General features: G+C 33.7%; 1 protein-coding gene across 1 annotated transcript in view; it reads right to left on the bottom strand.

Moving 5' to 3' along the window:
* Positions 1-18,020, bottom strand: part of LOC145665344 (polycystin family receptor for egg jelly-like) — a 177,175-nt gene that overhangs the window by 46,577 nt on the left and 112,578 nt on the right. Inside the window, exons 22-23 of the mRNA XM_081732644.1 lie at positions 17,382-17,582; positions 12,466-12,696 (exon numbers count right to left, since the gene is read on the bottom strand). Coding sequence (XP_081588770.1) covers positions 12,466-12,696; positions 17,382-17,582 — 432 coding nt within the window. The remainder of the gene's footprint in view (positions 1-12,465; positions 12,697-17,381; positions 17,583-18,020) is intronic.

Genomic DNA, 18,020 nt, shown 5'->3' with positions numbered 1-18,020 from the left:
AGATCAGGGTCAACTATCTATTGGGAATATATAAATAATTTCCATACATGACACCTGACATACGTCAAGCTTTTCAGGGCTTTTTGCTCAAGTGCTTTACTAATTATGGAGCTGGTGTATCATGATTGGTAATCACTGAAGCCTATTACTGAACAAAAAGACTATTGTGGATTGTACAGTATGTTATAAGTCGAGGGACTTCTGATATTGTACTATTGAACATAAGACATCAATTTCGGGGGAGAAGAGGCGTCTGATAGATATTGAGATTACTACTTATTTCTTCCGTTTTTGAAGAAAGTTGTCTAATTCTAAAGACATGTTAATTATATAAGATAGTTCTTCCACTCAATTTGATATACACCATTTGAACATCTGTATGTTAATTTTATCATTTCTATTACCATATCCTTTATATACACGGAGCGTGTCTCAGAATTACTCAAAATACATCAACTATTCGAGCATCAAAATTTCTTGAAATGCTGTTATACACATTTATCTATTAGCCATTTTTTTGTGTTTCCAAAATTTAAAGAATTATTTCTCTTATCCTAATTGATAGTTAATAATTTAATCGCTTTATTTTGTTCATTGATTTAATTACTTACATAATGGTACATCAAAAACAATATTAAGTATAGGTTGGAGCTATCATTTCTTATACCTCTAACCTATACTTAATATTGTTTCTCACTGTATAACGTACAGAACATATCAATTTACATGAGCACTGAAAAAATGCAAACGATAAAAAATATCTTGCAGTGAATTCATAAATGATAAAGAAAGCAGTAATTTTAATTAAGATTTTCTTGATTCATGGTAGATTATCATGTATATTCATATGTTCTTCCACAGTATAAGTAATAAATTTCGAATTATTTTCTATCAGGGAATCAACTCCGTTTTTCACTGTTACCGTCGCAGATAGGCTACCAGTTTCAGACAAAATTATGTTTCTTTTCAAACTTCTGATTTCGTTCTGTATTTCACTTTTGTTGAAAAAAATAAATGATATCTTTCAGTTTTATGTACAACCATTATGACACGTTGCCTAAAGGAGACGGTGCTGATGGTGATGAATGAAATAGTGGAATGGAAAAAGGGGGAAACCGAAGAACTGCGAGAAAATCTATGTACGGTCTTTGTTCAACAGGGCGAGCTGGGATCGAACCAGGGGTCCCACGTGTACTTCTGTTGGAAGGTGATTGTATAACCAAATTCCCTGAACGATAGTAAATATTATGTCTCATATAGCCTCTGTGCTGAAACGGACATAATCAATCAATCAATCAACAGGTGATTTCAAGTAACCCTGCGTCTTATATTACGTCTTTTTAATTTTTAATACAGTTATGACTCCTGTCTGATTTTCTTTTAAAAGAAGTGTTCTCTTATTGTAGATAAGACGTCGTTTGTACAACAAAATGGACTGTCAAGCTTACTAAATAACTCAACTCTAAATGGCTGTTACGTTTATTAATATAAGTATTCTTATTACTATTGTTTGTAATGAAGTGTTTTAACTAATTGTAATAAGGATCTCCAGAATATTGCCTAATATAAGAAACTGCAGAACTGTATGGAGATATGGAGATAATTAGGATTCGGACTTCTATGACCTCAAAAACTTTGAAAATAGGCAGTATTTATGTCATAAAAATGACAAATTATGACCTACAGTATAACCTAAAAACAAAGGCGTCTTAGGAACGGTTGGAATGGGAGAAATGATACCTTGAGTTTCATATACATTATTATATATAGGCCTATACACATTATAATCAATACCATAATAATATAATAATGAAAAATGTGAAACTCTATTTATTTCAAAAACTCTTACCGCCACCGTGACGCAAACGTTGAAATAATGTTACTGCTAAAACTGACGCAACTCCACACTACTAAAGCACCTGGCTTGAAACATTTTCAAACTTAGTGATGTCAGGTTCTATGACAACTCCTCTTGCTGCAACGTTTGTCAAATATTCCTCATATTCTAAAAATATCCGCACCTTCAGTGTAAGGGAAGGAAAGAAGGGTCTCACCGTAAGTACCGATGGTCTGGAGTAGAATCTCCCGGGACCATAACTAGATCATGCTCAATGTAAATTGCCAGTATTTTAGCAAAAAGCCCTGCGAATGTGGATGGATAAAGTTTCCGCCAACATGCAACATAGGAACTGGGCTTGAGGTATGTTTCTAGGGGAAGAGAAAGAAAGACAAAGACAGAGACTTTTCTTTTCAAAGTGATGGATGCTACATCAGCTCAACCACTTTAACCTGCTTACAAATCTCGTTATACAAGGTCAAATATTTTTAAGAAAAAAAAAATTCAAATAGCCTCGTTGCTAATACTGGTAAAGATACTTCTGAGCAATAAGTGAAATTCGCCTAAAATATGACCAAATGTATGCCAAGGTCCCAAATGTGAACTAGATCTAAAATATGGTTCAAATATGCGTTTATATTACCAACAAAAAACGTATTTTCGTGTTCACAGGAGTCAGAAATATATTTATATTTAATTAGACATATAAAAAGATGCCACCAAGGCTTAGTGATAATATTCAGTATAGATTTAAGGGCCTTAATTATAAATGTTGTTGAAGCTAATTTATTACAAAGTAATTTCATATGATACGATCATTGGATACTATAATCAATAGTTAAACTTAAGAATGTTTATAATTTTATACAATCACAACTAGTGTTGTAAATAGAAAAAAACCGTTCGTATTTTTTCAGAAATGTACGTTTTTTTTTAGAAAAAAAACATTGCCTCTCGTTTTTTTTCTAAATTTCGTTTTTTTTCAAATAGTCATTTGTAATGTATCTTACGTCATTTAAATCGGAAGTATTTTTATGTAGGTGTAATTACCATAAAATGCAACATAAATTAAACACTAGATACGGATACAGTACAAATATTTTACAATTTATATGAGTAGCGTACCTACTAATAATCCGAGTTTCTGTAGTGTTTCACCAATATCAACCAAGAAATAAAAGTATAAATGAACATTTGTTTTTTTCGTGAAAGTAGGCCTTTAATAAGTACGAAAATAATATCACTAACAGTATAAAATGTAAATAACTTGTCTAAAGGTAAAAACTAATACTAATTTGCCTACTAATAGTTTTCTGAATATCATATATAAATAATTTGTCGACTAGATATATGATATGCATTGCCGGCTGTACCATATGTGCAACACGCGCATTTGCACGGGGCTGCAATATCTATCATAAGTATTTTATTTAAAATAAATATTTCTTGTTGGAAATAGACTTTATGATCATGGTAGTTAAAGTTACTAAGCTGGCCTTCTATTTGAATACTACATTCATAAATTTTGTTTAGGTCGCATTAGTTTGTCACATGGTCAGTGCTGTTGTCAAATACAAGAACTCAATTCTCGAACGTCTCTCCCCTTTGGCTAGTTATCAGAGTTCTGATATGAAAGCTTCTCTTGTCTTTGTCGCAAATAAGATCGTTATCATTGAAGGTGGAAACACTAAAAAAAAAAAAAAAAAAAAAAAAAAAAAAAAAAAAAAAAAAAAAAAAAAAAATTAGAAGGAAAATCAAGAAATAAAGATAAAAGAGCTAGTTGCACTATAATTGCAAACTGATATGAGATTGAAACTCGATATTGAACTCTATAAAAAGGATTACCATCTTTCAAATGTATTTGCTTTATCTTTCACTAACATAATAGATTAATATTTAAAGAAAGAAACAGAAACAACAAGATTGTATTTGTAGTAAGTATTTAAGCCTTTCTGAGTGCGAGTGTAGTTTCCCTCCCTTTTGTTATTCATGCTGGAGTAGCATACTTAAAATCGTGACTTTTAAAATTTGTTCTTTCTGGAGAAAGATGGATGCGGCAAATTACGTCATTGCACGGGCGACAAATTGCCTAGGGCCGGCCCTAATGATATGTACTGTGGACATGAGTACAAGACATGAATATAGAATGACATAATTTGAAGTAATGCACGGTGTTTCAAAATGAATATTAGGGTTTTGAAACTTTGTGGTATCTATTACAATTAACTTACAATTATAAGTATTATCAAATGAAAGAGCAACCCAAAAAGTTTTGTACACACTCATGCCATGCATTGTTTCCTCTGTCTGCCGTCAGAAAGAGCAAGTAGCAAAGATGGAGACTAGAAAGCAGAAAGCTTTTTGTGGTTTAATTTTGCAAAGATTGAATCTGTAGTTACAGTGCAACCGTCTGTGTGAATTGGATGTTTTGTGCCATATGGCGAAAGTTTATGGGCCTTTCTCACCTATCGACTCAATGTGTACCGTGTGACGAATGAAGCTCACATCGAACACTTGAAGCAAAAACTAATTGAGTTGTTCTTTTATTTGATGAATTGTTTATAATTGTATGTAAAATGTAATAAGTACTACGAAGACTTAAATCCCCGATATTCATTTTGAAACACCGTGCATTTCTCAGCAACAGTATTGGAACTAAGATGTAAAAAGGAGAGAACATTTTCCTTATAAAGTGATTGTTTACAACAACGATATTATTATTAGTCAAGACTATAATTACTACAACAACACGAGTTACTAGTAAAAAAAAAAATGTAATCAAATGTACAATAACCCTTTCGGACCCAGGTGGCCAAAGTGACACATATGGGTGTGTCACTGTTTTAATCCGCTCCTGTATGGACACTAATTAAGATATCGGAATTTTTTTGCCAAATATGGTTGGAGCATAGTTTATCATTTTAGTTTCTTTTTCTTCTGTGTGTCGAATTTCCTTCTCAGATTTCATCCCAGTCAAAAATTCGAGAATTTTCGAATTTCGAATTTGCTTTATTACTTTTCCCCTGTAGCTTCATTCGTTGTAAAAAGACCTCCTTAAGACTTGTCAGGTAGATAGCGTCGGATGGATACCTAATTGTTGACATCAATTTGATGGGCCTGAGCGAAGTGTTGCCAACTACGGAAATTAAAATCTTAAATTTGGGCAAAACATTCGAAATTTTGTTATAAATCCGTACCTATACGTCCGAGTGCAAGTCAACTTACACCAGTCGAACATTTGCCCTTGATGAACAAACTCGGGTACATATCGTTACAGTGGGGTAATTAGGGACGCACGTAAAATTCGGATTTAGGTTCTAACTCTTGATCTTCCCCTACTTTTTTGTTTATCGAAATATATTTTTCGTAATTAGAATCTGTTTCTTAAACATCACCATGATACTTGTAGAATATATTAGTAATGTACCAGTGTTTATTTTAAGATAGTTTTCGTCTGTCTGGTAGAAGTGTTGCCAGCTACGGAAAATTAATTCCAGATTTTAGGGTAAATTTTTGGGAAAATTACGTGTTTTGTCTATTATATCCCTCTTGTTTGCTACATCGGAACAAACGTACCAGTATCTTAAAGTCTTTTCTTTGCCCTTCACAACGTACTATAGAAAGTTTCAATAGGATAATTAGGGGAAGTACAGTTGAGGTTTACAGAAGAGCTTGTTCTCTAAGTGGAAAGATAACTGTGATTTTTTTTAGGTAGAATGAAATATTTTTAATGACCTGCTTTCTTTATTAGATATCGTCACAATACTTGTAGGATATATTATAGGGATACCAAAGCTTATTTTATAATAGTTTATGTATGTCTGCTAGCACTATTGCCAGCTACAAAAAATTTTAATTTCCGATTTTAGGGGGAAGTTTTGGAAAAATTCCCTTTTTGTCTCTATTATTTCCCTCTTGTTGGCTACATTCGAACAAACGTACCACTGTCTGAAAGCCTCGTCCTAAGCCTACACAGCAAACCAAAAAAAGTTTCGATAAAATAATTAGGGGAAATACAGTTGAGACTTATAATAAACCATGTTCTGTAAATGGTAAGAAAATTGTGAATTTCTGGGGTAGAATGTGATTTGTTTTTAAATTTCATATTTACTTTGTTAGATATCGCCATGATACTTGTAGGATATATTCTTGGGGTACCAAGGTTTACTTTCAGATAGTTTACGTCTGTTTGATAGCAGTGTTACCAGCCAAAACAATTAATTCCCGATTTTAGGTGAAAATTTGGCAAATTTCCCTTTTCCCCTCTATTATTTCCCTGTTGCTCGCTACGTTGGAACAAATGTACCACTACCTGAAAGCCTTCTCTTTGTCCTACAGAACGCACCATAAAAAGTTTCAATAGGTTAATTAGAGAAGCTGTAGCCCCGGCATATCTGTTGATTTTTGCTTCTGAGGCGTAAAAAGTGTCAAAATTTCATATGTATGGAAACATAGATTTTTTTCTTTCTCTCTTTGAATGGGAGCCAGCGACTTCAAGTTTTCACTGTAGCTTGTCAACGCACCAAAGAATTATTTTAGGTGACTTGGGCCCATATGGTAACAGTGGTGCTAGTTACAAAAAAAAAAAAAAAATATTGAAATTCGTTACGGATTTTTTTTTTTTTGTAAATTTTCACCCCTACATTTCCCTCAGTAATTTCCCACCCGCTGGTAACACTGCAATGTAACTTACACCAAAAAATAGCCACATTCCTTTTCTAAAAAGCAAGGTCTTAACCATATCAATCGGGTAAATGGTTTTTGAGCAATAAGTCACTAACTGACAATGTAGGAGAACGACAAAAATGACCTGGGTCCGAAAGGAATGATCACACGATTTTGCTCGTATAGGTACAAGGAAACAAACGATTTGTAAGTTACGAAGGCTTCGACTCAAGTTCTATTGATTATTTCAATAATCTTCAACATAAATCAATAAGTAACAGTTGCCAGAAAAAAAAACAGACATTTGAAAAAAAACATGAAAAAGAACGACGTTTTTTATTGAAAAAAAACTTCACAGAAAAAAAACCGTTTTTTTTACAACACTAATCACAACTTTTATTATTTATTGTGGTAATTGGATGATGTTATATTTATCTGTTTGACTTAAAACACAAACATTTTTGTTGGTTTATTTGAGATTTAACAGTCTTATTCAGCCACTATATATTTAGTTTTTTTCTTCTTTAGTTTAACAGATATTCATTTGTTTATAGCAACTGTTCCAATTGATCTGTGATAACATTAATTTGCTTTTGTAGTCACTGGCGTCTCTGGCATGTAAAATTTGGGGGGAATATCGAAGAAAGTGATTAAAAGGGTGCTACCTAGCCCATCCTATTTATTATCTTCGATTCCATTTGTTACCTTTCTGCTTACCTTCACGGATCCCCTAAGGTATATCAAGAACTCTGATATAATCGTTCCACAGCCTGAATAATATATTCCAAATAAATATAATTATTATTTATTTATTTGCTATTCTGTCGTTAGTAAATAAATTAAATTAGAATGAAATATTGAATATTTTGTACTTCAAAATATTGGGGGGACGCTACCCCCTGTCCCCCCGCCAGAGACGCCTATGTTTGTAGTTCTTCTATGTATACTCCAATGCATTAATCATCGGCTTATAAAACACAATTTTCTTTTGATATGTTTCTGGGGATATCACTGCTATAACCAAGAACAATACAGACACTAACATCGACCTCTAGAAGTCATCTTTAGTACTTGCTCTTGATCTAGACATAATTCTTTGAATATATTAAAAAGAATAAGTATGCTACATTATTTGAGTTACCTATTTTCAAGTAATCAGTGTGATTTGAACCATGAGTTAGCACTATACCTATTCTTAATATTCAAACATTGTCTATTATGGTAAATATAGTCAAATGTCTTGCTCGGGTCCCAATTGCTACTTACAAGATGTATATTGTCATCTGTATCATTACTAACTTTACTTAGAAAATTGTATGTACCAGAATGTGTAGACTTCCATTTTAGTAAGTCGCGTTCAATTCTATTGGTAATACTATCTGCCTTCAGAAACGACTGTACTCTTTTACACACACAGTAATTGCTTCACTTTTTCTTGAAAATTTAGAAAATAAACTTGTGTTCATATTTTGTTTGGTACCCTTTTATAGATTGTTATGAATATTGAGTCTTAAAAGATTGAGAAAAAATCCTGTTTAAAAGATTTTATAATTTCTGAGAGTGACTTGGCTCTATATTGAAATACTTAGGATTTAATTAAGACATGGAAACTTTTATTGGTAAATATTTGAAAATTAATCTACTGTTATTTCACGAGGATTTTTAGAAATCATAAAAACAGAGTCAAGTAATTAAGAAAGTTGAGACCTTCCTTACATTTTAGTTTTCTATTTAAGGGGCGATACCAGAGCAGTGGCTATTAAACGTTGTATTAGTAATTAACTCTCTCTCTCTCTCTCTCTCTCTCTCTCTCTCTCTCTCTATCTATCTATCTATCTATCTATCTATCTATCTATCTATCTATCTATCTATCTATATATATATATATATATATATATATATATATATATATATATATATATATATATATATATATATATATATATATATATATATATATATTCCATTTGTGTTCGTTCCTTTAGTGGAACATGTTTTCTTATTACTTTATGTTTTTTTTTTTCATTTTTCGTTATCATTGTGTATGATTTTCTAATATTGCTTTTTGTTTAGTAATTTTATTATATTTTTTTTTGTTTTCTTCCCACTGGTCTTGACTTCTTTTTTATTTATTTTCTTTCTTTCTTTCTCTCGTAATATATAATCTCAGGATCACAATCTATACTTTTCTTCCATCTATCTCATGACTTATTACTTTGTATAAAGCTTTCAGTTTTTTTGTTATAGTCAATACAGCATTCAGAAAGACTTGGTTCAATGTAATTTTATTTGAAAGACTAAGTAATTTCATTACAGATGGCTTTTCCAAGCGCAACCCAATTGCTTTTAGGCACTTCCCTTAGAGGGAAGTGATCTGTCAAATAATAGTTTTTGTAAATGCTAAACGTCTTGGCGTGTATTGAATCTTATCATCAATTCACATTTTTAATATAGTGAATAAAATATTCAATATTTCTTTCTTAAAACTCCGTTTTTAATGTTTTTTTTTCACTTTTTTCGAAAGAAGTTCATTGTCGCTTCAAACCTGCGTTGTATTAATTAAAAATAAAGCTAATATTTTCCTATTCCCTTTCCTATATGTTTTTACTCTTCCTTTCTTTAGAAAGGCAGAATAGGAGCAAGAGTTTTCAGGAAATTATTGAAGAAAGGAGGAGTAAGAACATACAGGAGAGGGAACAGGAGAATATTAGCTTTATTGACAAACAAGAGAAGAGAAACCGATTCAAGAAAGTGAGGAAATAGGAGTATACAGAATTAGGTGCAAAGAATGTGAAAAAGTTATATAAGAGAAACAAGGAGGATATTAGAAAGAAAGGGTAAAGAACATAAGGACGACATTAGATAAAGGAAGGATACTAACTCAGTATATAAGCATGTGAGAGAAACAGGACACGAAATAAACTGGGAAGGTGCTTAAAGTGAAAGAAGAACCATTATAATAAAATGAATACGAAGACAAGAGATAGAGAAGGATTGAAGAGTTGAAATGGTAAATTGAATATCCATGATTTGTAGAGAAAGATCTTGGATAGAGCAGAAGAGAAAAAAACCATAATACAAGTGTGTTGAAGTATAAATCGAGTGGCACAGGTGACGAATTATAAGTTTAATTTTTTTTTTTAAAAAAAAGTGAAAGTTCCATCATTAAACTCGAGATCTGTATGCAATTAAAAGTTATTAAAACCTTAAGGAAGGATCTTATTCGTTCCTACAAAAGAACTCTTCTAATTTTCTTAGATATATAAACTGTAGCATTTTATTTTTATTTTATAATTTTTCTGATGAAAGCAATGAAAACTTGCCGAAACTACGACACTATTATTTATTAAAAGTGAATTGCTTTGGTCATATTTTATTTTTAATTTAGTCTTTTATACTTCTTGCTGTTAATAGCAGTAATTTAACTGAGGTGCCTGTTGAAACTTGTGTTTAGTACTTTGCAGCTAATATTGTTACCGGTAATATTTAGACTAGTCAGTATAGATGGGATTGAACTGTAGTAAAAGAACAAACAAAGTATTCACGGGGAATGGTTAATTGAATCTTACATAAGTGACATTAAATAAACATCTGACAAAAGAAATTTCTGTGATGAAACACTAACTTATTGAGATGACTTTCTGTTATATCGATTAGATTCGAATGACCATCTTGAGACAGTATTAAATGGTAGTTATATAATAATGTGGTTGAGACCTAGAACTTTGAATAATAATTTGATGTCTAGAATTAAGTTCCATCCCATCTCTTCACTCAAATATGTTTTTATGTTGACGGAGATCCTTTTATCTTGCTCGCCATTAATATTTTTCCTTTCATTCATTATTCCATTTATGCATTTGTTCCTTCAGTGGAACTTATTTTGTTTTTACTTCATGCTTTTTCTCGTCTTTCCTTGTCACTGTTTATGATTTGTAAATTGTTTTTTGTTTAATATTTTTATTATATTTTTTATTTTCTTCCCACTGACCTTCCCTTTTTTATTTCTTTTCCTCTCTCTCTCGTGTATATTTATTAATATTTTCCCCCTTTTGTGTTATCCAGTTCCAGTTATCTGCTTTGTGGGTGATTTTATAAAGAAAGTCTTGAGACTCAGTTGGCTGTTTTACTAGTTTTATTTTTAATTGGCCTATTTATTTTTTTTATTTATTGGCAGTTGCTATGAAGCATTGTTCGTTGTTGAATATATATTTACAAAATAACATGATATTTCACATTGTTACAACTATTAGTAATGTAATCATATGGGAATATATTACGGCAGACATAACTTTCTATGTTGAAGTCTTTAGTTTGCCATTATTTTTGTAATTCTTTTCTACATATTTAACTTGTTACAAATAATTATGTTGTGAGTATTGAGTACCATTTCGTAATTTACTAACAACATATCAATATTCAATTTCGAAGTACAAGTCATCACAAATAATTATCTTTGTCAAAATATCTGTAAACTCGGTATCAGTGTATTTAGAATGTTTCTCATTGTCCTGAATACAATTAATGACTTAAGTTTATTTGTGGATATATGTTCTTTTGCTTAGTACATAAACTGTTCAACATATGCAACTTTTCCACAATATTTAGCAATCACATTATAATTTACAAGAAAAATGTATTCATTGTCCTTTCAACCAATGTTCTGATAGACATAAAATATCCATATTTAATTTATTCGCGCAAATTTTCAAAGGAGTTATTATATTTTATAAAAGTTAGGTCTTCTGGTAAGGTTTAATTACATATTTCACAACTATATTATCCTGAATCGGATCGACATATTGATCCTTTAACAATAAATTAAACATTTCGTATATGTATGTTTGTAAAATCGAGCTTCTATAAAAAATCTGAAACACAGAACACCTATTTCATTCTTGTGCTTTCTATGTAATGACTGAACTATATTCGATGTTCTTTAACTTACAAGGCATGGATGCATAAGATTGACAATATTTTCAATTTAATTTTTAATTGTGCACAATTGTGTTTTTCTGATATTCATGTAATTATGCTTCTAACGTTCCTTTTACATTTAAATGGTTTTCACCCCTCAAGATTATTTGTCCGAGTAAAATATATAGCCACAACTGCTACTGAAAATATGTATAATATGCTATAATCAATATATTTTATACTTCTAGAATTTTAATTTATAGTGATATACCGTATTATACTGGATAATTTTTACATTTTTAATGTAACTTTTTGTCGACTTTATCAGTAACAGCTCAACTGAGGAACATTCTTTTGTTCTAATTATCGAATTATTGAGGTCAAAGTATAATGAGTATAATGTCATCGATTTACCTAAATCAGTTTGACTTATTATGAGGTAACTGAATAGGATATCCATATATTATTTCATTACTATTTGTTTCGTATACAAGATTATTTTTCACACAAGTACAGTGTCATAGATACTCATTACAATGTTTTATGGTAAGTAGTCAGGCAAATTGTAAGGGCCTAATCACACTTCCTGTCAACGGCGCCGAGTTTCCAAAATTTATGTGGGTGCATATCAATGGCGGGACGTCTTAGCCTATATGTTTTGAGGGAAGTCTCGATATTTGATTAATTTATTTTTAGATAAAATCATTTATGAACACTGTTATAAAGGGCTGTGCAGTGATAAAGTAAAATATAAGGAGTATAAGGATAAGTTGAGGCTGCCCTAGCTCAGTCGGTAAGATGGCTGACTTAAACACAAGAGAAATGGGTTCAAATACGGGTCCAAACTAAAATTCTTGTGGGTGCCGGAGAACCCACGTAGTCGGTGCGCATACTTCCTATGAGAAATTTGCTACTACGTTAAGACTTTCGACTATTTACTACTTTCTTCGTATTTGTAAACAGGATGTGATCAGCGACAACGATTTCATGATATTTTAATCCCTCTCTTAATACTTGATATGAAAAGTGTGAAATGCCTTTCTTACCTTATATTTATCTTTCTCATCTTTCCATCCTGCCCACGCCAGAAGTCCTATGAATATAAATATAATAGCACACAGAACTCCAATAATCACAGGATTATCAGCAAATGACAGGACCACAGCTGCGCTTGAATAATAACTTCTCTCGTATGTTGCAGGCTCATATGTTGCTGTGATGAAGCTCCAATTTCTACATAAACACTGAACGCGTCTGGAATCTGTTCCAGATAGAATCTGAAAGATAGAAAGTTTCATCATACTCCTGTATTCTTACAGCTAGTTTTATAATGGAAGGTAACGAAGCAAAAGAAGTATAAATCTAAGTCCGTGTGAGATTACTATTACTGGTAAGCTAGTTCATACGCATTCGGTTGTGTGTTCCTGTAATGTAGATCAGGTGTAGGTCGGGAATGACCTGTAACTGTGAGGGTTTATCTTACATAGTCTCTGCACTCAAGTGCACCTGATTGAAGTTCAATGCACACATTAATAATAATCCATCTTCACCTCGGTATGTGTAAGGACGCGAAACACAAACATTGTTCGTGCACAATAACTTAGAAAAAATGGAATGAAATATTTCGGTTTATCGTCGCACGATTATGCCCTTTAGGTTAAATATGTCTCTCACATCTCCTCCGACAGCAGCCAGTTTTTTTTCCCTGCATTCTCATATATATGGCTTCCGCGCTTCCTCGACAGGAAGACAAACAGTTTCAAATTTGTTCAGGCTTGCAGTAATGTAAAGAAAATTGCTATTTAAGGCATGCACCACATTAAATCTGCCACTTTAAAATTGATGTAGTACCTTTATTACGCATTGTACAAGTTTCTGTTTTACATTTATTGAGAGCAAGTACATTGACTTAAAGTATGCTCAAATAAACGATGCAAAGAGTTCATGGATTGTATTCATGGAGCAGCTTCTTGCGAATTCCCTTCATGAGGATTTCCATAGACACTATCTTAATCGTCTTGGCAGCAGCAATTCACTTTCGCTTAAACTCCTGAATGGATTTTCGTAGCCTCACCTGTCTTCCTCAAAACGCCTTTCACTCGCGCCCAATAACGCTCGACAGGCCGGCACTGCGGGACGTTAGGTGGGTTCATGTCTTTTTTTGACAAATTCGATCCCGTTGTTTTTCATGAACTCTATCGTCGCTTTGGCGTGGGCTGGGGCGAGATCAGGCCAGAATATAGTGGGGACATCGTGCTTTTGAATTAGTGACAGCAGTCACTCCTGTAAGCACTCTTGGACATAGATCTGTGCGTTCACCGTACCCTTCGTGACAAAAACTGAACTTCTTTCTCCGCACTCGCAGATCGCCTGCCACACAAGATATTTCTCGTCGAATTTCCCCACTGCGACCGTTGTTTCGGATCGTGGGAGATTCTGTCTAGGTGAGAATAGAATTGTTGACCAGAAAACGCTGAAAAGTCGGCCTTGACGTAGGTTTCGTTGTCCATAATGATGTGGCGATTTTCGCGTCCGAGGTAGTCATAGAGTTTGCGAGCACATGATGTGATGACGGTGCGCTGATTTTCTAAAACTCTTGGTACCTTCTGTTTTAGTATGTTCTCATACCTTCGCGTTCCTTCGATCTCTGCACCATGCTGACGCTTGTTGTACTTCCTGGAAACATCCCTGACCGAAGCACTAGGAATCTTCTTTATGGCACTCACGATCCTTTTGTGAAGTCGAGGGCCATGTGGGCGGTAAGGACTTCGATTGTGTGGTTGTCGGTCGATCGAGTGAGTCGTAATGAACTGTGTCAATATCGTTTGGACAATTCTGCGCGGCATTTTCAGGTCCTCCGCAATCAAATTCCACGGGCGACAAGGATTTTGGAGCCATTTGTTGACGACTCGTTGACAGCGATCTCTTTCATTCGTTGCTGTATCTGTACCCTGTAACATAAAACAATGAAAAGTATATCAATTTCTAAGTTAATGTACGTGCTATCAATATATGTAGAACATAAACTTGTACAATGCGTAATAAAGGTATTACATCAATTTAAAAATGGCAGATTTAATTCGGTACATGCCTTATGTATGCCATATCGCAAGCAAAGTCCTTGAAGAGATTTTGAGCAATGCATACCGATACAGCTGAGTTCACTACAAATGAATCAAGTACACATTTTGTCTTCTTCAAAATGTTTGTTGTAAACTGACTTGCCCATATCCAAGTGCTTCATCTAGTAATAATAGGTTACGGAGGAACTTGTAAGTCTGGCAATTGTTCCTTGTAATCTTGCACCCTTGTGGTGTCTTCAAAAACACCTTTTACGTGGAAGAAATAAATTGCTAGAGTGACAGTTCTCACCTCCTCAGCAACACGTTGGAGAACATGCGCCGATGCACTTTCTGTGCACATAACAACTTTCTTCTTGTACGTTACCCGGAAGAACACATTATGATTATCATTCACAAATCATGCTATGATGGAATGAGTTGTACGCTCCAGGACTTTGCCTGCAATGAGATGTGGTGTAGATGGAGAATCAACAGTTAGCTTTATACTATGAAATTAGCCACATAGCGTCCCAAAGCATCAGCTATCTTGTCGACGGTAATCCATACATAGAATCTGTCTATTTCTGCTCTTTGTAGAAAATTGGAAGATATCCCTTTCGAAGGGTTGAATTGTCTGCAACTTTATGGGTACAATATTTTTAAAGGAAATCCCGGAACTTCGGTACTTCAATTTTGTTTCAAGGGATGTTTGATGCAATTATTGCTTTGCACTTTTCCTTGTAAACACACTGAATGAATAATCCTCTTGCATGTGGGTCAGTAGAACTTGCTTCTTTTCGCTTCATGATTTTTTTTTTTTTTTTTTTTTTTTTTTTTTACATAAAGTGAAATGCAAATATACTGCTCTCACTGAGACTTCATAGCGCACCCAACTTCTTTTTATCACACACTTGACAAAAATACCTTTGCCATCGGTGGTAAATTCATCATCGATTGCTATGCAAGACTGCAACTTCTGAGATAACGAGGAGGCAGGCGGATTCATTCCGTCTTTGCAGAACTGAAACACGGGTTAAGTACTGAGGCATGCTCTTCTTAATATGAAAAAAAAAAAAAAAAAAAAAAAAAAAAAAAAAAAAAAAAAAACTGAAGAAATATGCATATTATATCCTACGATTGAATTAACAATGCTTCAATCAGGATTTGTTGTCCTCAGCTTGAGAAATAAAACGCTCACAACAAAGTAGGGATACAGGGTAAGTACCAGTCAGCTTTGTACTTTCCGCCTTCTATTGTTGATTCTTTTCGTTTGCTGTGTGTTTATTGCGCTCCCTATTACGAGCTGGAAACGAAAGCATCATCGACTTCTGATGTAATTATTACGATGCGGCGAATCAGGGAACTGCTATGTAAGTACAACGAAGGAAAATCTCACTTTTAAGTTAGTGTATTGTCGGGAGCTGAAAATGGGAGAAGGAAGGAAGACAACACCGTTTAAATTTTACTTTTTATCTATCACATCAACATGTAAACAAAACCATCCATCATAGACTTTGGAAAACGTGTTTGTTTTTATTTCTTGAGTGCACTCATTACCAGCATTAATGGTAGGGAGATCGGCTAGATTCCTAGTCAAAAATAGAGACTTTCAGTTGTCAAGGTTAAACCACAGAGAGAAATCCTGAACTCGGCGGGATAATGAGGGTGGCAACAGAAGCGAGAAAAGGAGCCAAGAATAAAACTACCCGCTCAAATGTACGTAGAACTCACATTGTTACAAGACTTATTAAATGAAAAAGTGCGTAGGACGTTCATCAAGGAGCTAACTACTTATTAAGTTTTTCTAGTTTAGTTTACATTATTTCCAATTGAATATCTAAATATTAACTATAGGAAGTTTCTAATTTCCTTTGCGGAGGAAGCCTTCCTCACTCACGCACGTACTTGTTATCTATTTAATACTTTTTAAAGCTCTCTCGTGAATATATGATAAACGTATGCACCCTGGGCACATGAGACCCGGTTCGATTCCAGGTGGGAGCTCATGTGGTTTAGATTCTACGTTAAGCCGCAGATCCATATCGTATATAACTTAGGTGCTGAACGGGTCGTTAACGCCAAATCAACCAACCAAGGAACTATTTAATACTTTGTAGTTCCGTTTTACATTGAACTGTTACAAAAAATTATATCTTACGAGCTTTGTTTAATTCGCTTCACTGGGATCATCTAAAGGAAAATTCTATTCGGGCAAAAATTTCTCCTTTAATTAGATATATAAAGATAAAGAAAAAAGAAAACTAGGCTGTATATGATCTAGGCTTCAGAATATGTCTTGAAGTCCGCAATCATCATTACAACTATATGGTGTGGGTTATTTAATATTCCAGGTGTTCACGTTGATTTCATTGCGGTTCAACGTTCCTTTTCTTTATCAGACGTGGATCTACAACTTAATATGGGATCCGGATCACACAGGATCCTCCGAGAATCGAAACTGTGTCCCTCACGCCAACGGCACGTAAGCCATGCTCCAGCTCTCCAGGAAGTTAGATAGTACTTCATCGTCTATTCAATAGGCACTTTGTTGATGAATTATCTTAACATGTGAGTATTCATTATAAAAGTGAAAAAGGGGAAATCTCAGTTCGATCCAAGTGTTAATTATATTGAAAAGATCAATTCTAATAGTTCATGAGTTTTGTCGTGAATACACGACTTACAACGCCAGTTTTATTTTTATATATATTATAGCAAATGGAAGAAAAAAAGGGCTTATGACAACTATTGTTATACCAACCCGGAAATATTATTTTTGGTACTTTTCCTACAACATTTAGAATATAGATTGGTGGAATTTGTTTGTCAAACCAACGAATAAGGTGATAAGTACATCATCTACAGAGCTCCAGCTCTTTCAAATACAAACAATAACTTACTTGACAGTTGTCTGACACCCATTGTCGTTGGGTGCTGTTCCACAAAAGACAGGTGACACTGTAGAATGCAACAGAGAAATTCACAGAAGGGTTTCCTGTTCTTTGCTTGACAAATCCCATAACAGGTTCATTCAACCACAGGGGGTTCTCCGTGGGCTCCGGAGGAACTTCCACAGAATCCACTTCTTCTCCTTCTCGGAACTGAAAAAAAAAAAAAAAAATGATATTGCTTCGTTGTCAAAAGACAATCGTGTAAATGTATTGAACTCTATTAAAAATCAAAGTTTGGTTACCTGAATGGTGCGTCGTGGCGTCGGATAAACCTACAATATCTTGTTAACTTTGATGAGTCTGTTATTACTCCAAGATTATTTCTTGAACTACCACTTTTTCCATGTTTGTTTTTCTTCTGATGCAGGGAAACGATATTCTTCAGCACTTAAAGTCAAAATTTAAGTAGACAAGCCTGTTCGCTTTCCAAATAGGAACAATCTATACTAAATATAACATGGGTGCCATATTTAGTTATCAAAATAACAGTGTTTCCATGTCTATTAACACCGCACTACAGGGTGGTCAGGAAGTGGGCGTACCTCTAATTATTTTTTTTCTTTTTTTAAACGATTTTAGGTTTTACTC

Source organism: Thermobia domestica, chromosome 1, assembly GCF_964235325.1.
Source record: "Thermobia domestica chromosome 1, izTheDome1.hap1.1, whole genome shotgun sequence".
In the NCBI taxonomy this organism is placed as follows: domain Eukaryota; kingdom Metazoa; phylum Arthropoda; class Insecta; order Zygentoma; family Lepismatidae; genus Thermobia; species Thermobia domestica.
The sequence above is the reverse complement of the archived record's forward strand: the minus strand, read 5'-3'. Positions and strand labels throughout refer to the sequence as shown.